The sequence below is a fragment of the Phoxinus phoxinus genome (genome assembly GCF_949152265.1).
Source record: "Phoxinus phoxinus genome assembly, chromosome: 22".
NCBI classification, from domain to species: Eukaryota; Metazoa; Chordata; class Actinopteri; order Cypriniformes; family Leuciscidae; genus Phoxinus; species Phoxinus phoxinus.
In genome coordinates this window covers 848,730-872,733 of record NC_136897.1, presented here as the reverse complement: position 1 = coordinate 872,733, position 24,004 = coordinate 848,730, and the positions used below count along the sequence as shown (strand labels likewise).

Below are 24,004 nucleotides of genomic sequence, written 5' to 3'. Positions count from 1 at the left end.
CAGCTCTATTACACTCTACATGAAAGATAATAATAGGGGCACTTTAAGAAAAAACATCTTAAAATATCGACCAAGCAAAAGCATCTAAAGTCAAACCCATAAACAGCTCAAAGTTCAAACCCACGATCATGTGACTGATCATAAATGTCACCTGATCTCGGTTCCCGATCATAGAGTAGGGCAGTTCTCCGGTCATCAGCTCGAACAGGACGATCCCGTAGGAATACACGTCCGACTGGAAACTGTACGGGTTGTTGTCCTGCATCCGGATGACCTCGGGAGCCTGAAGAAGAAGCACGTTAACTCTTACTCAGATCATCATCATGCTAATTAATGCTAGCCATGTGTTAAAACATGCTAACAGCATGATAATAATTGTTTGTTGTGCTTGAACATGCTAGCAACAAGTTAATACATGCTAGAATTTGTTTAATTCATGCTAGCAATGTGGTAAAACATGTAAGAAACATGTTCATTCAAGCTAACAAAATGGTAAATCATGTTAACAACATGCTAGCAATGTGCTAATTCATACTAGAAACATGCTAATGTGTTAAATCATGCTAGAAAGACATGTTAGAAATGTGTTAAACATGTTAAGCTCATGCTAGCAATGTGTTAAAACGTGCTAACAAAATGTTAAGACATGCAAGGATCATACTAGCAACATGCTAACACATGCTAAAACATGCTAGTAACATTTTTAGACTTTCTCAGAGTAAAACCTTCAAACGTCAAGCTTTTCAGTAATTTTAAACTTTCAGACCTGTCAAACCGCCATCAAATTTTGTCATCTAACTTTTCTTATCAAGTTCATCTTTGTGTTATTTAAGTAAAAATACAATTGCTCATTGTTAGTTCACGGTGCATTGGCTTTTGATGTTTAAAATGCATTAGTAAATGTTGAAATTAACACTGACCAATGTTAATAAATGCTGTAGATGTTCACTGTTAACTAATGGAAGCGTATTGTAAAGATCTGGATAATATCCTGATCCAATCTGACCTCTGACCTGTAATGCTCCTGAATCATAATCATAATCATACATTCTCCATTCTGTCACTGATGGAGTAAAGCTGCTCTGACACTGTAGTAAAAAGCGCTGTATACATGAAGCTAACTGGACTTGTTACAAGCGTCTGCACTAGTGGTCACACTGACTCGGTCACACACAGATGATCATATGGCGTGTGTGTTGTTATCTCTGATATGAGCTCCGCACCATCCAGAGGACGGATCCCGACGGCTGCTCGACGCGGTGCGAGCCGCTCCAGCGCGCCTTCACTGTGGCCAGACCGAAGTCCCCGATCTTCACCGTCAGGCCTTCGTGCAGGAACACATCTGAGCGTCCGGTCAGGGAATTCATCACTATATTCATATCTACACACAAACCAACTGCAACATCCGTAAAGGAGGAGTTCACTTTCAGAAGAAAATTAGCCCATGATTTACTCTCCCTGAAGTTCATCTGTCCATCATAAAAGTGCATCTGTCCATCATAAATGTGCATCTATCCATCATAAAAGTGCATCTGTCCATCATAAAAGTGCATCTGTCCATCATAAAAGTGCATCTGTCCATCATAAATGTGCATCTATCCATCATAAAAGTGCATCTATCCATCATAAAAGTGCATCCGTCCATCATAAAAGTGCATCCGTCCATCATAAAAGTGCATCTATCCATCATAAAAGTGCATCTGTCCATCATAAAAGTGCATCTATCCATCATAAAAGTGCATCTGTCCATCATAAAAGTGCATCTATCCATCATAAAAGTGCATCTGTCCATCATAAAAGTGCATCTGTCCATCATAAAAGTGCATCTGTCCATCATAAAAGTCCATCTGTCCGTCATAAAAGTGCATCTGTCCATCATAAAAGTGCATCTATCCATCATAAAAGTGCATCTGTCCATCATAAAAGTGCATCTATCCATCATAAAAGTGCATCTATCCATCATAAAAGTGCATCTGTCCATCATAAAAGTGCATCCGTCCATCATAAAAGTGCATCCGTCCATCATAAAAGTGCATCTATCCATCATAAAAGTGCATCTATCCATCATAAAAGTGCATCTGTCCATCATAAAAGTGCATCTGTCCATCATAAAAGTGCATCCGTCCATCATAAAAGTCCATCTGTCCGTCATAAAAGTGCATCTGTCCATCATAAAAGTGCATCTATCCATCATAAAAGTGCATCTGTCCATCATAAAAGTGCATCTATCCATCATAAAAGTGCATCTGTCCATCATAAAAGTGCATCTGTCCATCATAAAAGTGCATCCGTCCATCATAAAAGTGCATCTATCCATCATAAAAGTGCATCTGTCCATCATAAAAGTGCATCTGTCCATCATAAAAGTGCATCCGTCCATCATAAAAGTGCATCCGTCCATCATAAAAGTGCATCTGTCCATCATAAAAGTGCATCCGTCCATCATAAAAGTGCATCTATCCATCATAAAAGTGCATCTATCCATCATAAAAGTGCATCTGTCCATCATAAAAGTGCATCTATCCATCATAAAAGTGCATCTGTCCATCATAAAAGTGCATCTATCCATCATAAAAGTGCATCTGTCCATCATAAAAGTGCATCCGTCCATCATAAAAGTGCATCTATCCATCATAAAAGTGCATCTGTCCATCATAAAAGTGCATCTGTCCATCATAAAAGTGCATCTATCCATCATAAAAGTGCATCTGTCCATCATAAAAGTGCATCTGTCCATCATAAAAGTGCATCCGTCCATCATAAAAGTGCATCTGTCCATCATAAAAGTGCATCCGTCCATCATAAAAGTGCATCTATCCATCATAAAAGTGCATCTGTCCATCATAAAAGTGCATCTATCCATCATAAAAGTGCATCTATCCATCATAAAAGTGCATCTGTCCATCATAAAAGTGCATCTATCCATCATAAAAGTGCATCTGTCCATCATAAAAGTGCATCTATCCATCATAAAAGTGCATCTGTCCATCATAAAAGTGCATCCGTCCATCATAAAAGTGCATCTATCCATCATAAAAGTGCATCTGTCCATCATAAAAGTGCATCCGTCCATCATAAAAGTGCATCTATCCATCATAAAAGTGCATCTGTCCATCATAAAAGTGCATCTGTCCATCATAAAAGTGCATCTGTCCATCATAAAAGTGCATCTGTCCATCATAAAAGTCCATCTATCCATCATAAAAGTGCATCTGTCCATCATAAAAGTGCATCTATCCATCATAAAAGTGCATCTGTCCATCATAAAAGTGCATCCGTCCATCATAAAAGTGCATCTATCCATCATAAAAGTGCATCTGTCCATCATAAAAGTGCATCCGTCCATCATAAAAGTGCATCTATCCATCATAAAAGTGCATCTGTCCATCATAAAAGTGCATCTGTCCATCATAAAAGTGCATCTGTCCATCATAAAAGTGCATCTGTCCATCATAAAAGTCCATCTGTCTGTCATAAAAGTGCATCTGTCCATCATAAAAGTGCATCTGTCCATCATAAAAGTGCATCTGTCCATCATAAAAGTCCATCTGTCTGTCATAAAAGTGCATCTGTCCATCATAAAAGTGCATCTGTCCATCATAAAAGTGCATCTATCCATCATAAAAGTGCATCTATCCATCATAAAAGTCCATCTGTCTGTCATAAAAGTGCATCTGTCCATCATAAAAGTGCATCTGTCCATCATAAAAGTGCATCTATCCATCATTAAAGTGCATCTGTTATCGTTTATGATGGACAGATGCACTTTTATGGACTTTAAAACAAACGGCCATTATAAAGCTTGGAAGAGCAGGACATGTATTAATATAACACAAATTGTGTTCGTCTGACAGAAGAATGTCATGTACAGATGTGATGACTTCAGCGTGAGTAAATCATGGGCTAATGTTCATTGTAATGTGAACTCTAAAACACAGGCTGCTCTCCGCACCGTGAGCAATGTGACAGAAACGGCCGAGCTGGTAAAGGATACTGTTCGACTTCATGTCTCGATGGATGATATTCTTTGCATGTAGATAACTAGAAGAGAGGAGATATGAAGAGTTATTAGAGATCAGAGATCTGTTCTGCAGTATCAGTGGAGGAGTTGACTGACAGAACCAGCTCTGAGTTTGCATGTGAACACCAGCATATTCTTCTATTTATAAACCCGCTGCACTTCTATAAATAGCGGACGGCATCGTGCGCTCAGTGCGAGTGTTTCTGAGAATACACTGACAGAACGCTTGCTGCCCGTCTGCACCGAGTTACAATACGACACTCGAGAAGCTTCTTTTAAACCAATGCCTGACCGGATGAAGCGCAACAATAACCACAGACACTCCCATTCAGACGTCTGGATATCTGAGTGTCTTCTGCTCACCACGGCTGCCTTTACTTCATCAAACATACAGTCAAAACACTGGAATATTACTGGAATGCAAATCTATGTTCTCGTTTGTCGTTGTTTTACTTTCACTGTTGCAGGACGATGCAGCGACCTGATTGGTTTAGCCATCTGTCAGTCATCGAGATGCTCAGTTTAGCCACACGGGCCACTCTTGTATCGTTCGGTTTGCAGGAAGAGTCGTTTATTTAGAACTGAAGATCTTGTGTTTTAATTTCATGTTTTTGATGAATGTTGAGTTAGTTCGATTAGAAATAGTTGTTGTATTGTAAGATTTGTCGTGTATGTCTTTGATTGGGCGCGGTCTGGTTCTGTCCTCTTCTCCTCGTTCTGTAGCGAAACTTTCTGGGTTACGATTTGTATAGAAGTTTAGAAGCTGTACATTTGTGTAAATAAGTATCTTTGGTTATTTCTCTTTTCACTTGACCGACATTACACTGGTTTGTGTGAGACACGGTCAGTGTTTTGTCTTATTCTCCCGATACTTAAAAGATTTATAACAATAGTGAAGTGTAATTTATTCCTGTGATCAAAGCTGAGTTTATCATCATTACTCCAGTCTTCAGTGTCACATGATCCTCCAGAAATCAGTGTAATATGATGATCTGATGATCAAGACAGTTATGATTATTATCAGTGATGAACACAGTTCATATTTTTGTGAAAACTGTCCAACATATTATTTTTCGGATTCTTTGATGAATAGGAAGTTCAGAAGAACAGCATTAATTTGAAATAGAATCCTTTATAACATTATAAATGTCTTACCGTCACCTTTTTTTATCAATTTAATGCATCCTTGCTGAATATTATGAATCTCTTTAAAATAAGCATCTTACTGGCCCCAAACATCTCAACAGTAGAGCATATTCTCAGAGGTTACCTGGGTTTTCATTTTATTACAAAAATGCTCGTCATACAAGAGTTATTAATATTACCATTAGAGCGGCACGATTCTGGAGACATTGAGAATTACTTTTTTTTATTTTATAAAAATGGAGATAACGATTCTGAATAAACAACAAAAATTTACTAGAGGTTCTGACAAAATGTTAATTCCTGCAGTTATTTTTTATTTTAAAAAATAAATATTAATTTGAATTATTTTAAATCGGTTTGATTCATGAATGTTTTATTACTGGATGAATCAGCATTTTTTAACGAATCTCTTGAGTGAATGATTCAATGACTCACTGATAAAGACTTCACTTGTCGCCACCTACTGGTGTAACGCTGTAATTGCTACAAGCTTTATTTGAAGCGTCAAGTTTCATTCAAAAGGTGATTTTTACTGTAGACATCAGTGTTTATATCTGAACTATAAACTTATCCCAGTGATAATCTGAATGATTCTGGATCAGAACTCAGGAATGTTCACTGTGATCGACTCATCAAAGCTCGAATAGACAGAGTCGAATCACTGTGATTTAGGAATGAGATCGTGTGTGTTTGAATCCTTTTAACGATCACGCATGCAGATCTAATTACCATGAACGGTAACAAAATTAACAATCACATGGCATGAATTTAAATACGGACATATTCAGCTTCCAATTATTTCTTGAATTTCAGTGGTTTCATGTTCTCAGCCAATAATTTGTTCTGCATTTGCTTTGACTGTGTAGTTTTGATCTTGGTTTTTGAGGATGATGGTCTGAAGTAGATGAGCCGCTGAAGAATGTACGCCAACACGGTTCAGATGCACAGCCGTTGACATCAACAACAACACTGATGTGAGGAAGCATTCTGAAGTCTGATAAGCCTGCTAATTTTCCTATCCGAACCATACAGGATTATTTGGTTAGTTGCATGTTATAATTTGCATTTAGCAAATAACATAATTTAGGGTTGCAACCCTGAGGTTGAGAAGCGTTGGTTTAGCCAACACACACACGCCTGTGAGATGTGATCCTGAAAACCTGCAGTGTAGACTCTGCTAAAGTCAGGGAAACACTGCCTACGGTTACATGCAACCAAACAATCCGCTAGTGACGGGATAGACGGCTCACTGGGACTAAAAAGCTGAAACTGAAAGGACTGCGCATGCGCAATGACGTAGAAATAGCGTAATGACCGTAATGACGTAGAAATAGCGTAATGACCGTAATGATGTAGAAATAGCGCAATGACGTAGAAATAGCGTAATGACCGTAATGATGTAAAAATAGCGCAATGACGTAGAAATAGCGTAATGACCGTAATGATGTAGAAATAGCGCAATGACGTAGAAATAGCGTAATGACCGTAATGATGTAGAAATAGCGCAATGACGTAGAAATAGCGTAATGACCGTAATGATGTAGAAATAGCGCAATGACGTAGAAATAGCGTAATGACCGTAATGATGTAGAAATAGCGCAATGATGTATAAATAGCGTAATGACCGTAATGATGTAGAAATAGCGCAATGACGTAGAAATAGCGTAATGACCGTAATGACGTAGAAATAGCGCAATGACGTAGAAATAGCGTAATGACCGTAATGATGTAGAAATAGCGCAATGATGTATAAATAGCGCAATGATGTATAAATAGCGCAATGATGTAGAAATAGCGTAATGATGTAGAAATAGCGCAATGATGTAGAAATAGCGTAATGATGTAGAAATAGCGTAATGATGTAGAAATAGCGTAATGATGTAGAAATAGCGTAATGACGTAGAAATAGCGTAGATGTGATCCTGAAAACCTGCAGTGTAGACACTGCTAAAGTCAGGGAAACACTGCCTACGGTTACATGCAACCAAACAATCCGCTAGTGACGGGATAGACGGCTCACTGGGACTAAAAAGCTGAAACTGAAAGGACTGCGCATGCGCAATGACGTAGAAATAGCGTAATGACCGTAATGACGTAGAAATAGCGTAATGACCGTAATGATGTAGAAATAGCGCAATGACGTAGAAATAGCGTAATGACCGTAATGATGTAAAAATAGCGCAATGACGTAGAAATAGCGTAATGACCGTAATGATGTAGAAATAGCGCAATGACGTAGAAATAGCGTAATGACCGTAATGATGTAGAAATAGCGCAATGACGTAGAAATAGCGTAATGACCGTAATGATGTAGAAATAGCGCAATGACGTAGAAATAGCGTAATGACAGTAATGATGTAGAAATAGCGCAATGATGTATAAATAGCGTAATGACCGTAATGATGTAGAAATAGCGCAATGACGTAGAAATAGCGTAATGACCGTAATGATGTATAAATAGCGCAATTGTTACGTCCCTGTAGTGCGTGTGTGTTTTCTATGTTTCTCTCCCCGTTTCTCTTGTTTACTTTCATTTTTGCAGGCACCCGTGATTGGTCCAACCGCCTGTCACTCATCATCAGCGCTGACGTCATAAATCATTTCTGTCGCCAATGGGAAGAGACCACCTCCGTCAAAAGAGAACGCCAGACGCTCTCCAGCCCGCGTGGCTTTTCTTGTGTTGTCATCATTATACAGACTATCTGCCGTTTTGGTTATTGCCATTATGTCTATGTGTTGCTTTGATTTGAGTGTATGGTACGTTCTTCTGGTCTTCGTTTCTTTTCGTTTTTGTGTTTAACATGAGATAGTGTTCTCATTGCTACTAGTCCTGAAAGAGGCGGACAGGTAAGAATGTCACGTGACATACATTGCAACACGTAGCGTTTTGGATTGTCTAGTACAGTAGGTTAGGGGCGAGTGCCACTCCATGTACTTTTGTTTACGGTAGTCAGGATAGCTTAGTTAGGGCGTCACAGACGCTGAAGATATTTGTTTTCCTTCCTTATTTTCTTAGTTAGGATTAGAGGTTATTTAAGAGTTAGTTTTCGTTTTGTTTTATTACTTTCTTTTCTTTGGCGACGCCCACGTCCCCCTCTTTCCCTTTATTGTCCATATTGACCATACAGTACGACTGTATTCACTGTATATATTTCATACAGATTGTCTTTCTTCAATCTTGCCTAAAACCTTAGTTCTTGTTTCGAATAAAGGTATTGGCTTTTTGCACAGTGACTTGGATTGGTGGTTTTTCTTTCAGCAGATTGACTATTATACATTCCTCTTTAATGTAAATTTCAAAATGTTGGACTCCTGAATTCCTGGACTATCAGGGGTCGTAACAATTGGGGGCTCGTCCGGGATCTTTAACATCCATCCTAAGACATTGAGAGGAATATATATGGTTTGTGCTGGCAGAGTGCGTATTGCTGGACGCTGTTTTGAACGGTAATGCGTAGTGTTGTGCTGACGGTAGTTTACCTGGTAGCGTTAGTCAAAATGGTTTTGTTTGATTTACAGTCGTTTGTTGAGCATCCCTCCTTAGAGCAGTTTGATAATTGCAGAAAAGATGATTTGCTGCAGATTGCGGACCATTATAAAATCTTTGTGGTGAGGCAAGCTCTTAAGAGAAATATTAAGAGTGCTATCCTCGAAGGTTTGGTTGAGCGTAACATTTTGTTTCTGCCTGGCGTTAAGACTGGAGACACCGGTCCACTTGGTGCTGGCGCGCGCGCTTCTAGTAATGGTGTGTCGGACGACGGGCAGAGCGAGACGGTTGCCGAGGTTGGCGCGGAGGCCGATACTAAGGCCGGCTTGCCGCCTTTTGACCCGTCTTCCCCTGCTTCTATTGGGTCTGGGGATGGGCGTTTGAAAATCCGCCTGGCCCGTTTGCAGTATGAGGCACAGGAAAGGGCGCAGGCGCGTCAGGCTGAGTTGGACCTTAAGCTCGAGATACGCAGGCTTGAAGTTGAAGCCGATAAAGAGGTGAAGCTGCGACAGATTGAGCTCGAGGCATTAAAAGCGGCCCCTGGATCAGCTGTGCGGCCAGCCCGTGCTGAGGGTTCCGTTGCGGCTCCGATGGTAGATCCATCTCCGACCTTCGACGTTAGCAAGCATATTACTTTAGTGCCTCCATTTAGAGAAACGGAGGTAGATACGTATTTTTGTGCCTTCGAGCGTATCGCATCTTCCCTCCGTTGGCCCAAAGATGTATGGTCCCTCTTACTTCAGTGTAAACTAATTGGTAAGGCTCAGGAGGTTTGTTCAACGCTGTCATTAGAAGAAAGCTTACAATATGACATTGTTAAATCTGCCATTCTTCGCGCATACGAACTAGTACCCGAAGCGTACAGACAGCGGTTTAGAAACCACAAAAAACTTCCCAGTCAGACTTTCGTTGAGTTTGCTCGAGAAAAGGGCAATCTTTTTGACAAATGGTGTACTGCGAGTAAACTGACAGATTTTAATTCCTTAAGAGAGTTAGTTTTGTTGGAAGAGTTTAAAGACTGTTTGCCAGAACGTGTGGTTGTATACTTGAACGAACAGAAAGTAATTTCTTTGTCGCAAGCAGCTGTGTTTGCAGATGAGTTTGTGCTTACACATAAAACCGTGTTCAGTTCAGCACGTTCTGAGAAAAATTCCACGGTTCAGTCTACCCATTTGCAGCTTCCTCGTGCGATGTCTAATTCCCCGCGATCTAAAGAGGTAAGGGAATGTTTTTACTGTCATAAGCCAGGGCATGTAATTGCAGATTGTCTCACGCTGAAACGCAAGCAGCAGCAACAGCCGTCTAATTCTAAAAGTGTGGGGTTTGTAAACTCTGTTAGCGCGAATACTGAGATTTTATCTGATGTGGGCTGTATTGAGTCTGGCTATAGTCCATTTGTGCTTAAGGGATTAGTTTCGCTGACCGGTAAACTAGAAGATCAGCAGGAAATTAATATGTTGCGTGATACCGGTGCTGCTCACTCATTTATGGTGGAAAATGTTTTACCTTTGTCCGAATACTCATTTTGTGGCTCTAGTATTTTAGTTCAGGGCATTGAAATGGGGTTCGTAAAGGCACCGTTACATCGCGTACATTTAAAGAGTGACCTAGTAACCGGCTTTGTGTCGGTCGGTGTTCGCCCTTCTCTTCCTATTAAAGGTGTTTCATTTATTCTTGGGAATGATCTGGCTGGCGGTAAAGTGATGCCTGTGTTGGAGGTTATTGATCAGCCTAACTTTGTCTCTTGCGATGAGCTGTCTCTGAGCTACCCTGATACTTTCCCTGCGTGCGTTCTGACGCGCGCTCAGTCAAAGGAAGTGGATGATGTTGCCGACTTATCAGAGTCGTTTATTGCTCCTGTATTTGCTGAAAATGTGTTTCCACAACCTATGGAAAATATCAGCCCTTCTGACGAACTTATGAAATCAGAAATCTTGAGGTTAGACAGTAATGTGTTAAATTTGCCTGTGTCTCGTAGACAGATCATTGCTGCGCAAAAAGAGGATGAGTCTTTGGTTAAATGCTTTACCTCTGTTGCTTCTTCAGACAAGAGCAGCGAGGGAAAAGTTATTTATTTTGTGGAGGATAATTTGCTGATGCGCAAATGGTGTCCTAATGTGGAAAAAGATGGTGACTGGAATGTTGTGTACCAGGTCGTTATTCCCTCTGGTTACCGTAAGCATGTATTATGTTTAGCGCACGATCATGTGTTGTCAGGTCATTTAGGCATCACAAAGACCTACAATAGGATTCTCAAACATTTCTTTTGGCCTGGGTTAAAGAAAGATGTTGTACAATTTTGCCGCACCTGTCATACGTGCCAGTGCATAGGGAAACCGAATCAGGTAATTCCCCCGGCTCCGCTCTGTCCTATTCCGGTTATTGGAGAACCTTTTGAACATGTAATTATCGATTGTGTCGGGCCACTGCCTAAAACAAAGTCGGGAAATCAGTTCCTGTTAACGATAATGTGTACGGCCACCCGGTTTCCGGAGGCAGTACCACTTCGCAAAATTACTGCGTCTGTTATCATCAAAGCATTGGTTAAATTCTTTGCTACATTTGGCTTACCGAAAGTTGTACAAACTGACCAAGGGACAAATTTCATGTCTAAGATTTTTAATCAGGTCTTGCAATCACTTTCCATAACCCACAGAGTTTCAAGTGCATATCATCCGGAGAGTCAGGGTTCCCTTGAGCGGTTCCACCAGACGCTTAAGTCTATGTTACGGAAATATTGCGCTGACACTAGTAAAGATTGGGATGAGGGAGTTCCGCTGATGTTGTTTGCGGTGCGCGAAACTGTTCAGGAGTCGCTTGGTTTCAGTCCAGCTGAGCTCGTTTTTGGGCACAATGTTAGGGGGCCACTTAAGCTCCTAAAAGAAAACATGTTGGAGATTGATGCAAGTCCTAAAACTAATGTGTTGAATTACGTTAGTCGTTTCCGAGAGCGCTTGCATGATGTTTGGGCACGGGCAAAGGAGTCCCTCACAGCCGCACAAAAGGTCATGAAGCGTCGGTATGACGTAAAAGCCGTCCCTCGTTCTTTTCATGTTGGTGAACAGGTGCTCGTGTTATTGCCCACTTCAGGGTCAGCTTTGTCTGCCCGGTTTTCGGGTCCCTATGTATTACAGAAGAAGTTGAGTGAGACAGATTATGTAGTTTGCACTCCTGATAGGAAACGCAAGTCGCGGGTCTGTCACATCAATATGTTGAAGGCATATCATTGTAGGGAGGATCCACAGAAAAAACCTGACGAGGAAACATCAGTACCTGTGGTGTCGTCTGTTGCAGTAGTTGGCAAGGTTTCATCTTCAGTCGGAAACGCTGGGGCTGATGAAGATGGTCTCGTGCTGCGTAATGCCCCTCAGCAATGTGCTAGACTGAGTAATTCAGAAATGTTGAAGGAACTGTCTTCATATCTTACTCATCTATCTGAATCTCAAAGGCAGGACATTATACAGCTAATTCGGAATTTTCCCACTCTTTTCAATGACACACCTACTAGAACTTCGGTGTTACAACATGATATAAATGTTAACAATTCTTCTCCCATCAAACAACATGCCTATCGTGTTAATGCATACAAGCGAGCTATTATGAAGGAAGAAGTTGAGTATTTAGTAGGAAATGGTTTAGCCATTCCTAGTTATAGTCCGTGGAGTTCGCCGTGTGTGCTTGTTCCTAAATCAGACGGAACGTTCCGTTTTTGCACGGATTATCGTAAAGTCAACGCTGTTACTATGCCAGATTGCTTTCCTCTTCCTCGTATGGAGGATTGCATTGATAACCTTGGTTCAGCACGTTTCGTTACCAAGTTGGATTTGTTAAAGGGATACTGGCAGGTGCCGTTAACTCCTCGTGCATCGCATATTTCTGCATTTGTAACACCTGATCACCTTATGCAATACAAGGTTATGGCGTTCGGGCTGCGCAACGCACCCGCAACATTTCAAAGGTTGGTTAATCTGGTGTTGGCAGGTGTGCCAAATTGTAATGCATATTTGGATGACTTGGTAGTGTACTCTTCAGAATGGTCAGAACACGTCTCGTTGTTACAAACTGTGTTTGAACGGCTAGCAAAAGCCACATTAACACTCAATCTAGCCAAATGTGACTTTGCCCAAGCAACGATCACTTATCTTGGCAAGGAGGTTGGACAAGGTCAAGTTCGACCCGTAGCAGCTAAGGTTTCCGCTATAGCCGAATTTTCCATTCCCACCACTAGACGCGAGTTGCGCCGATTTTTGGGCATGGCTGGATACTACCGCAGTTTCTGTCGAAATTTTTCCAGCGTGGTTCACCCGCTCACTAGTCTACTGAGTCCATCCAAACAATTTGTTTGGTCAATTGAGTGTCAACATGCATTTGAGAGTGTGAAGGCTTTGCTGTGCAGTACTCCTGTTTTGGCAGCTCCAGACTTTGCCGTGCCTTTTAAACTTGAGGTAGATGCAAGTGCCGTAGGTGCCGGTGCGGTACTCCTTCAAGAGGACAAAAATAGCGTCGAACACCCTGTGTGTTATTTTTCTCGAAAATTTAATAAACACCAGGTTAACTATTCGACCATTGAGAAGGAGGCTCTGGCATTGCTGTTGGCGCTTCAATACTTTGAAGTTTATGTAGGCTCCAGTTCTCTCCCTGTGATTGTTTATACGGATCACAATCCGTTAGTTTTCCTCTCTCGTATGTACAATCAGAATCAGCGGCTCATGCGCTGGTCTCTGATTGTGCAGAACTATAATTTGGAAATCCGTCACAAGAAAGGAGCAGAAAATGTTGTGGCTGATGCCCTCTCTAGGTGTGGTTAGTTTATATGTCTTTGTTTTTTTTGTTGTTGTTGTTGTAACAAACTCTATCATATGTTTGTTCTTATGGGTGGGGGTGTTACGTCCCTGTAGTGCGTGTGTGTTTTCTATGTTTCTCTCCCCGTTTCTCTTGTTTACTTTCATTTTTGCAGGCACCCGTGATTGGTCCAACCGCCTGTCACTCATCATCAGCGCTGACGTCATAAATCATTTCTGTCGCCAATGGGAAGAGACCACCTCCGTCAAAAGAGAACGCCAGACGCTCTCCAGCCCGCGTGGCTTTTCTTGTGTTGTCATCATTATACAGACTATCTGCCGTTTTGGTTATTGCCATTATGTCTATGTGTTGCTTTGATTTGAGTGTATGGTACGTTCTTCTGGTCTTCGTTTCTTTTCGTTTTTGTGTTTAACATGAGATAGTGTTCTCATTGCTACTAGTCCTGAAAGAGGCGGACAGGTAAGAATGTCACGTGACATACATTGCAACACGTAGCGTTTTGGATTGTCTAGTACAGTAGGTTAGGGGCGAGTGCCACTCCATGTACTTTTGTTTACGGTAGTCAGGATAGCTTAGTTAGGGCGTCACAGACGCTGAAGATATTTGTTTTCCTTCCTTATTTTCTTAGTTAGGATTAGAGGTTATTTAAGAGTTAGTTTTCGTTTTGTTTTATTACTTTCTTTTCTTTGGCGACGCCCACGTCCCCCTCTTTCCCTTTATTGTCCATATTGACCATACAGTACGACTGTATTCACTGTATATATTTCATACAGATTGTCTTTCTTCAATCTTGCCTAAAACCTTAGTTCTTGTTTCGAATAAAGGTATTGGCTTTTTGCACAGTGACTTGGATTGGTGGTTTTTCTTTCAGCAGATTGACTATTATACATTCCTCTTTAATGTAAATTTCAAAATGTTGGACTCCTGAATTCCTGGACTATCAGGGGTCGTAACAGCAATGATGTATAAATAGCGCAATGATGTATAAATAGCGCAATGATGTAGAAATAGCGTAATGATGTAGAAATAGCGCAATGATGTAGAAATAGCGTAATGATGTAGAAATAGCGTAATGATGTAGAAATAGCGTAATGATGTAGAAATAGCGTAATGACGTAGAAATAGCGTAATGACGTAGAAATAGCGTAATGACCGTAATGATGTAGAAATAGCGTAATGATGTAGAAATAGCGTAATGATGTAGAAATAGCGTAATGACGTAGAAATAGCGTAATGACCGTAATGATGTAGAAATAGCGCAATGACGTAGAAATAGCGTAATGACCGTAATGATGTATAAATAGCGCAATGATGTATAAATAGAGCAATGATGTATAAATAGCGCAATGATGTATAAATAGCGTAATGATGTAGAAATAGCGCAATGATGTATAAATACCGTAATGATGTAGAAATAGCGTAATGATGTAGAAATAGCGTAATGATGTAGAAATAGCGTAATGATGAATAAATAACGTAATGATGTAGAAATAGCGTAATGATGTAGAAATAGCGTAATGACGTAGAAATAGCGTAATGACGTAGAAATAGCGTAATAACCGTAATGATGTAGAAATAGCGTAATGATGTAGAAATAGCGTAATGATGTAGAAATAGCGTAATGACGTAGAAATAGCGTAATGACCGCAATGATGTATAAATAGCGTAATGATGTAGAAATAGCGCAATGATGTATAAATAGCGTAATGATGTAGAAATACCGTAATGATGTAGAAATAGCGCAATGATGTAGAAATAGCGTAATGATGTATAAATAGCGTAATAATGTAGAAATAGCGTAATGATGTAGAAATAGGGTAATGATGAATAAATAACGTAATGATGTAGAAATAGCGTAATGATGAATAAATAACGTAATGATGTAGAAATAGCGTAATGATGTAGAAATAGCGTAATGACGTAGAAATAGCGTAATGACGTAGAAATAGCGTAATGACCGTAATGATGTAGAAATAGCGCAATGACGTAGAAATAGCGTAATGACCGTAATGATGTAGAAATAGCGCAATGACGTAGAAATAGCGTAATGACCGTAATGATGTAGAAATAGCGTAATGACGTAGAACTAGCGTAATGACGCAGAAATAGCGTAATGACGTAGAAATAGCGTAATGATGTAGAAATAGCGTAATGGCGTAGAAATAGCGTAATGACGTAGAACTAGCGTAATGACGCAGAAATAGCGTAATGACGTAGAAATAGCGTAATGACGTAGAAATAGCGTAATGACGCAGAAATAGCGTAATGACCGTAATGATGTAGAAATAGCGCAATGACGTAGAAATAGCGTAATGACGCAGAAATAGCGTAATGACGTAGAAATAGCGTAATGATGTAGAAATAGCATAATGGCGTAGAAATAGCGTAATGACGTAGAAATAGCGTAATGATGTAGAAATAGCGTAATGACGTAGAAATAGCGTAATGATGTAGAAATAGCATAATGGCGTAGAAATAGCGTAATGATGTAGAAATAGCATAATGGCGTAGAAATAGCGTAATGACGTAGAAATAGCGTAATGATGTAGAAATAGCATAATGGCGTAGAAATAGCGTAATGATGTAGAAATAGCGTAATGATGTAGAAATAGCGTAATGATGTAGAAATAGCGTAATGGCGTAGAAATAGCGTAATGACGTAGAAATAGCGTAATGGCGTGTGACGCGCTGGTCTCCTGGTGAATAAAGTGTGGTGTAAGCGAGTCCTCTATAATCCTCTTCCTCTGGTGTGTGAAGTGGAGCAGGACGACGGCCGCCAGCGCTGGCTCCAGACTCACACACACCACTGGGTTTGGGCAGTGTTACTGCGTGATCAATATAAGCAGCGGCTCGTACGCTCATTTCCTCAGAATTATGACCAGAAATGGATAAATATTAAGTCTGCTTAATAACTATTAAAACAAATAAAGAACCAGTGTGAGAATAGTTATTACGCGCTAACAGCGGGAAACTCTGTATATTCGTGCAGTGAGCGCATGTCAAAATCTCCCCCGATTTGAAGCTTGTGACGTATAAACGCGACATCGACCCGATCACATGTTCAGCGTTCACGTAAACACTACGTTCGGAATGAACTCAGCGCGACGGAAACAGAAGTGGTGACGCGAACACTCACTCCATGCCCTGCGCCGTCTGCCGGGCGATGTCCATCAGCTGGAACATCTGGAAGTTGGTCTCCTGCACGTGCAGATGTTTGTAGAGACTGCTCCCCTCACACCACTGCGTCACAATGGCCAGCTTTGTCTTGGTCATGTATCCCATAAACAGCACAATATTGACATGCCTGGTCTTCCTGAAACAACAGCACAGAGCAGCGTCAGCGTGATCAGTGTTGAACACACTCTGGATGAAGACTCCAGCTCATTACAGTGTCTGCACTCGTCTGTGGGAATACTGGGATCATCCCACTGGTTTACCTGAGAACAGCCACTTCATTGCGAAAGGCCTGTAACTGCTCCGGTGTGGGATTCGTCACCTTTAAAATCTTTACAGCAACATCACCTGAAAAGACATTACAGATCAAACAAAGATCACCGAAAAATCAACAAACATTAACTCAGCCTCACAGTTATATATATATCATTCATTACTCGATGAATCAGTGTTTTTGAACGAATCTCTTGAATGAATGATTCAATGACTCACTCATAAAGACTTCACTTGTTTCATTACTGGATGAATCAGTGTTTTTGAATGAATGATTCAATGACTCACTCATAAAGACTTCACTTGTTTCATTACTGGATGAATCAGCGATTTTGAATGAATGATTCAATGACTCACTCATAAAGACTTCACTTGTTTCATTACTGGATGAATCAGCGATTTTGAATGAATGATTCAATGACTCACTCATAAAGACTTCACTTGTTTCATTACTGGATGAATCAGTGTTTTTGAATGAATGATTCAATGACTCACTCATAAAGACTTCACTTGTTTCATTACTGGATGAATCAGCGATTTTGAATGAATGATTCAATGACTCACTCATAAAGACTTCACTTGTTTCATTACTGGATGAATCAGCGATTTTGAATGAATGATTCAATGACTCACTCATAAAGACTTCACTTGTTTCATTACTGGATGAATCAGTGTTTTTGAACGAATCTCTTGAATGAATGATTCAATAACTCACTCATAAAGACTTCCCTTGTTTCATTACTGGATGAATCAGTGTTTTTGAATGAATGATTCAATGACTCACTCATAAAGACTTCACTTGTTTCATTACTGGATGAATCAGCGATTTTGAATGAATGATTCAATGACTCACTCATAAAGACTTCACTTGTTTCATTACTGGATGAATCAGTGTTTTTGAATGAATGATTCAATGACTCACTCATAAAGACTTCACTTGTTTCATTACTGGATGAATCAGTGTTTTTGAATGAATGATTCAATGACTCACTCATAAAGACTTCACTTGTTTCATTACTGGATGAATCAGAGTTTTTGAATGAATCTCTTGAATGAATGATTCAATAACTCACTCATAAAGACTTCCCTTGTTTCATTACTGGATGAATCAGTGATTTTGAATGAATGATTCAATGACTCACTCATAAAGACTTCACTTGTTTCATTACTGGATGAATCAGAGTTTTTGAATGAATCTCTTGAATGAATGATTAAATAACTCACTCATAAAGACTTCCCTTGTTTCATTACTGGATGAATCAGTGTTTTTGAATGAATGATTCAATGACTCACTCATAAAGACTTCACTTGTTTCATTACTGGATGAATCAGAGTTTTTGAATGAATCTCTTGAATGAATGATTCAATAACTCACTCATAAAGACTTCCCTTGTTTCATTACTGGATGAATCAGTGTTTTTGAATGAATGATTCAATGACTCACTCATAAAGACTTCTCTTGTTTCATTACTGGATGAATCAGAGTTTTTGAATGAATCTCTTGAATGAATGATTCAATAACTCACTCATAAAGACTTCCCTTGTTTCATTACTGGATGAATCAGCGATTTTGAATGAATGATTCAATGACTCACTCATAAAGACTTCACTTGTTTCATTACTGGATGAATCAGTGTTTTTGAACGAATCTCTTGAATGAATGATTCAATAACTCACTCATAATAACTTCACTTGTTTCATTACTGGATGAATCAGCGATTTTGAATGAATGATTCAATGACTCACTCATAAAGACTTCCCTTGTTTCATTACTGGATGAATCAGTGTTTTTGAATGAATGATTCAATGACTCACTCATAAAGACTTCCCTTGTTTCATTACTGGATGAATTAGTGTTTTTGAATGAATGATTCAATAACTCACTCATAATAACTTCACTTGTTTCATTACTGGATGAATCAGCGATTTTGAATGAATGATTCAATAACTCACTCATAATAACTTCACCTGTTTCATTACTGGATGAATTAGTGTTTTTGAACGAATCTCTTGGACGAATGATTCAATGACAAATACATTTTTTAACAGACACTTGTCGCACCTACTGGTGTAATGATGTAATATATTAGGGGTTTCTATATAATATGTGTAAAACCCCAGAATGATGCTGAGAGAGAGAGCTCTTACCGTGCCACTTCCCTTTGTAAACGGTGCCGAAGGAGCCCGATCCGATCCTGGAGAGCAGAAGCACTTCGCTGGCCTCGATCTCCCAGTAATAGCTGGAGTCTCTCTTCTCTCGCGGACGCTGGTGACCAACGAACAAACCAGCTCATGTTCCAACCCAGTGAAATCCCCGTTAGCTCTATATGGAGCCCTATTCTCCTCATACAACACTCTTTAAGAACCCTAGTTCTATTCAGAACAGCATTGAACTTTTTCTCCAAGTAGCAAGAAACGAATCTGATGATAATGTGTAGATTTAACTTCTGATTACTCGATTACTCACGATTCTTTTTTCCTGAGCGTTGTCCCTGTGAGCCGGAACCGGGGTTTTGGGCCAGTCGGTCGGGCTTTCGTTATGAGGGCTTCCTATGAACCGATGCGACAAAGATGACGTCAGCCATAATTAACCTATCCACCTTACTCCTGCTTCTTGAATTATGGGTGTAACTTCCGTTGAACGTGAAAGTCTCGCTCTATGAACTCAATTATAGTTCTTTTTTTAAACCGTGTACAATGAGATGACATTATTCTACTCACTCTTCAACCAGATAACATTTAAAGGAGATTTAAAAGTGTAAAAGCATCAACAAGGTACTTTAAACATACCATGAATAACCACACAAGCACGGTTCTGTCCAGAGCAATAACGGATGGGTTAAAGATCACTGCAGTAATAGATCTGTCTCATAAGTTAATGTTCATTAACTTCAGTATTGCGTGATTAAGTGATTTCTGTAATTTTGACAGATTATAAATTGTATTTACCCGTGAAAACAAAACCAGGAAAGAGACGTGAGGATTTGAGGAGTGAACTATTGCATTCCAGTGAACTATTAATGGGATATATGATCAATTATATCGGGAGAACAGACCCAGATGTGCAGTACATGTTGTTCTCGTTCATTCTTTCACAGCGGAACGCAGAAGGGAAACGAGGAATCATGAGGAGAAGAATGCAGCGACTGAAGAGCTCGGCATAGATAGTCACGTTCAAATTCCTAAACTAAACATGAAGGAAAACTGACAGATCGGCTTTATTTAAAGGGCAACCTCATGATTTGAAAGGATTAGTTTTTGTCTTTCTGAACCGGAAGTGTGACCCATAATTCAAGTGAGATCATCAGGATAATGTGCAGTGAACTGAGGAGCGCGTCAGGAGAAGCCCTCACCTGAGTCGTCACAGCCTAAAGCTTCCTGTGAATGAAGGAGGACAGACGGTTAACACGTGTCAGAGAACACTACTAGTCTGATGAAGAACGTGGGCCAGGTTTACTAACAGCTTGATCGCTCCGTACACGCTAAAGCTCCGGTCAGGATTGACTGAAGACACGGCGAGAGAAATGAGCGACGGAAAGCCGATGTTCCTGCGGCTGAGCTCAACACTTCTATAGGAGTTTCCCTTTCAGACGCGATATTTACATTAATCATGTAACGTGATTTACTAACGTCAGTTTACTGTATTAATTATTTACTGTCCATAGAAAGCATGTCATAACTAGTGTCACAATATCTCGCAATACAGAAATGCAACAATACGTATTGTGTATAGATCCCCAAAATAAAAATTACTATGTGAGGAAAATGTAAGTTTACAGAGTTTTAGTGTCTGTACGACATTAAACTACTATATATAATGTTGAATATAATATATAATAATGCAGTGGGGGAATATGTGTGTGTCCTGATAATGCCAGATGTCTGATGTTACCAGTAAAAGTGTCCGACATTATTTTAAATATATCTAGTCAGTGACAGTGAAAGCATATTCGTCTACAATAATTCAGTATTTCCAGCTTCAGAATCATGAATATTGTTATTCTGGAGTCTCTATTGTCCTGTGCTTTGGGTTTCAGCACCAAGTCCATCATATTCATTTACACACACAATATAATATCAAATTTAGCATTTTAATCTACAGTAAAAAAAAAAGTAGAAAGCTTTTATCCTGGAGTATCGCTATAATATAGTATCGTGATATAATGGAGATATGTATCGCATCGTGAGGGAATCGTTACACCGCTACGAAGTATGAATTATAAATGCTGTAGAAGTATTGTTCACTGTAAATGTATTTAACGTGATTTACTAAGGTTTGAGCTCGTCAGTTTACTGTATTAATGCGTTTATTTACCGCCCAAAGAAAGCATTTATCCGAACAGACTGATAGCCAAGCTCTCGATAGACTGTTGGTGATTATTTCGAGGATTTCCTCTCCCATCGGCGATCGCGATCTCATCTAGTAAATCTGGCCCTGAAAGGCGGTGAGGATGGAGAAGCGCGTCACCTGATAGGCGGCCTCGTCCACGGGCTGTGTGGTGCTCGTCATGTGGACGTTCGGCGTAGACGTGGACAACACTTTATGACTGAGGGACACGCCAGCGGCCGGCGAGGGACTGATGTTGATGTAGTTTAAAGCGTTCGGCGTGGAGTATCTGTGATAGGGACTGGAGAAGGGCATGACATTAAACATGTGATATATACGGTATATTAAATCATGTTTTTAGAATGCAGTGAAAGTTACCAAATGGCTTAATATCATGTAAACAACGTTGAAAAAAACGGATGCAAGTTCACAAGACAAGATCGAGCAACTCTATCAGATTAGTCCTGTGTTTCGTCATGTGGATATACTTCTATAGCAGTGTGTTGAAATAATTATGCTAATGTTAATTAATGGCTACTTTTGTGTTAGTCAAAATTAGACTACATTATTATCTGTGATAATCAAATCTCCAGAAATGCTGAACTTTCTAAAGCTAATCATTTCAGCACTAAATGGGTAAATATAAGCAATAATTTACAATTATTTATAATGAAACATTTTAAAGTCATGCACAATGTTCAGATTATTAAAAAAAGTTGGTAAAGCTGACCAGATAGGTTTTAAAGCAAAAACCTTTTAAAACATGTCAGGGTTAGTATTATTATCGTTAACTATAAAAACATTTCTGTTAATTGACAAAGCTGAAATAAAAAAAAACTGTAAATATTAGTTCAAAAACTTAAACTAAATGAAAATTAGAAATGTTGCCTTAAAAGCTGAAGCACTGAAACTGTTACCTGGGAAAAATAATACAAATTAAATACAAATACAAATAAATTAAACCTAAAAAGCGAAAATATAACTAAATGAACCTAAAGTTACAAATCAAAAGCCAATTCAAAATATGAATAAATCTATGACAAACGTAAAATAACACTAATACAAGGAACTACAAGTATGATCAAATACAAGTAACGAAAAGGAAAGGTAGGGGGCGTCGTGAGTGACCCGCTCTGGTCCTCAGAGGAGCGCTGGTGTCGGGTCACTACATCTGAGCTCATACAGACACAGACTCCATTTACCTGAAGGAGAATTTAGAGTTTTGCATCCGACGGGACGAGAGGGGCGGGAGTGACGGAGTGCCGTTCTCTCCGGGAGTCGGGAACAGCCTGGAAAAATAACTAATAACTAATTTCTAAAAGATGGACCAATGAAGGTTTTCCTTAAAAAGCATTAGAAGTTTGTTTTTTCATCTTTGTGATGAATTGTGCTGCAGAAGAATGGACCTTTGTGCCATGCTTTACATGTTGACCATTGATAGACATCTACAACGTGTGAGGGCCTCTATGCAAAACTCTTTCTGTGAGCCTCCCTTCATGTCTATCTGCATTTAAATAGAGGAAAGAAGCCTGGCAACATGCTACCGAACCCCAGCTCATTTATAGAGCATTTCACTCCTAACTCATCGTGAAAATAATATTGTCTGTCTGTTGACAGTATTTGCATCAAAGCGGTAATCCGATTACGTAATGCACGTTACTTGTAATGCGTTACTTTACACGTTACATCAAAGCGGTAATCCGATTACGTAATGCACGTTACTTGTAATGCGTTACTTTACACGTTACATCAAAGCGGTAATCCGATTACGTAATGCACGTTACTTGTAATGCGTTACTTTACACGTTACATCAAAGCGGTAATCCGATTACGTAATGCACGTTACTTGTAATGCGTTACTTTACACGTTACATCAAAACGGTAATCTGATTACGTAATGCACGTTACTTGTAATGCGTTACTTTACACGTTACATCAAAACGGTAATCCGATTACATAATGCACGTTACTTGTAATGCGTTACTTTACACGTTACGTCAAAGCGGTAATCTGATTACGTAATGCACGTTACTTGTAATGCGTTACTTTACACGTTACATCAAAGCGGTAATCTGATTACGTAATGCACGTTACTTGTAATGCGTTACTTTACACGTTACGTCAAAGCGGTAATCTGATTACGTAATGCACGTTACTTGTAATGCGTTACTTTACACGTTACATCAAAACGGTAATCCGATTACATAATGCACGTTACTTGTAATGCGTTACTTTACACGTTACGTCAAAGCGGTAATCTGATTACGTAATGCACGTTACTTGTAATGCGTTACTTTACACGTTACATCAAAGCGGTAATCTGATTACGTAATGCACGTTACTTGTAATGCGTTACTTTACAATCTGATTACGTAATGCACATTACTTGTAATGCGTTACTTTACACGTTACATCAAAGCGGTAATCTGATTACGTAATGCACGTTACTTGTAATGCGTTACTTTACAATCTGATTACGTAATGCACATTACTTGTAATGCGTTACTTTACACGTTACATCAAAACGGTAATCCGATTACGTAATGCACGTTACTTGTAATGCGTTACTTTACACGTTACATCAAAACGGTAATCCGATTACGTAATGCACGTTACTTGTAATGCGTTACTTTACACGTTACATCAAAACGGTAATCCGATTACGTAATGCACGTTACTTGTAATGCGTTACTTTACACGTTACATCAAAACGGTAATCCGATTACGTAATGCACGTTACTTGTAATGCGTTACTTTACACGTTACATCAAAA

At 39.6% G+C, this 24,004-nt stretch overlaps 1 protein-coding gene across 9 annotated transcripts in view; it reads right to left on the bottom strand.

Moving 5' to 3' along the window:
* raf1b (Raf-1 proto-oncogene, serine/threonine kinase b) overlaps positions 1–24,004 on the bottom strand; it is a 51,574-nt gene that overhangs the window by 7,555 nt on the left and 20,015 nt on the right. For 3 of the 9 annotated variants that reach the window (XM_079597371.1, XM_079597370.1, XM_079597372.1), the window contains exons 6-15: positions 22,434–22,520; positions 21,373–21,532; positions 20,258–20,282; positions 19,372–19,454; positions 19,053–19,170; positions 16,895–16,979; positions 16,594–16,770; positions 3,995–4,041; positions 1,224–1,342; positions 152–283 (exon numbers count right to left, since the gene is read on the bottom strand). In XM_079597371.1, the coding sequence (XP_079453497.1) occupies positions 152–283; positions 1,224–1,342; positions 3,995–4,041; positions 16,594–16,770; positions 16,895–16,979; positions 19,053–19,170; positions 19,372–19,454; positions 20,258–20,282; positions 21,373–21,532; positions 22,434–22,520 (1,033 nt within the window). Of the gene's footprint in view, positions 1–151; positions 284–1,223; positions 1,343–3,994; positions 4,042–16,593; positions 16,771–16,894; positions 16,980–19,052; positions 19,171–19,371; positions 19,455–20,257; positions 20,283–21,372; positions 21,533–22,433; positions 22,533–24,004 lie in introns of all 9 variants that reach the window. The other 6 variants (XM_079597368.1, XM_079597367.1, XM_079597369.1 and 3 more) reach the window with 2 other exon arrangements.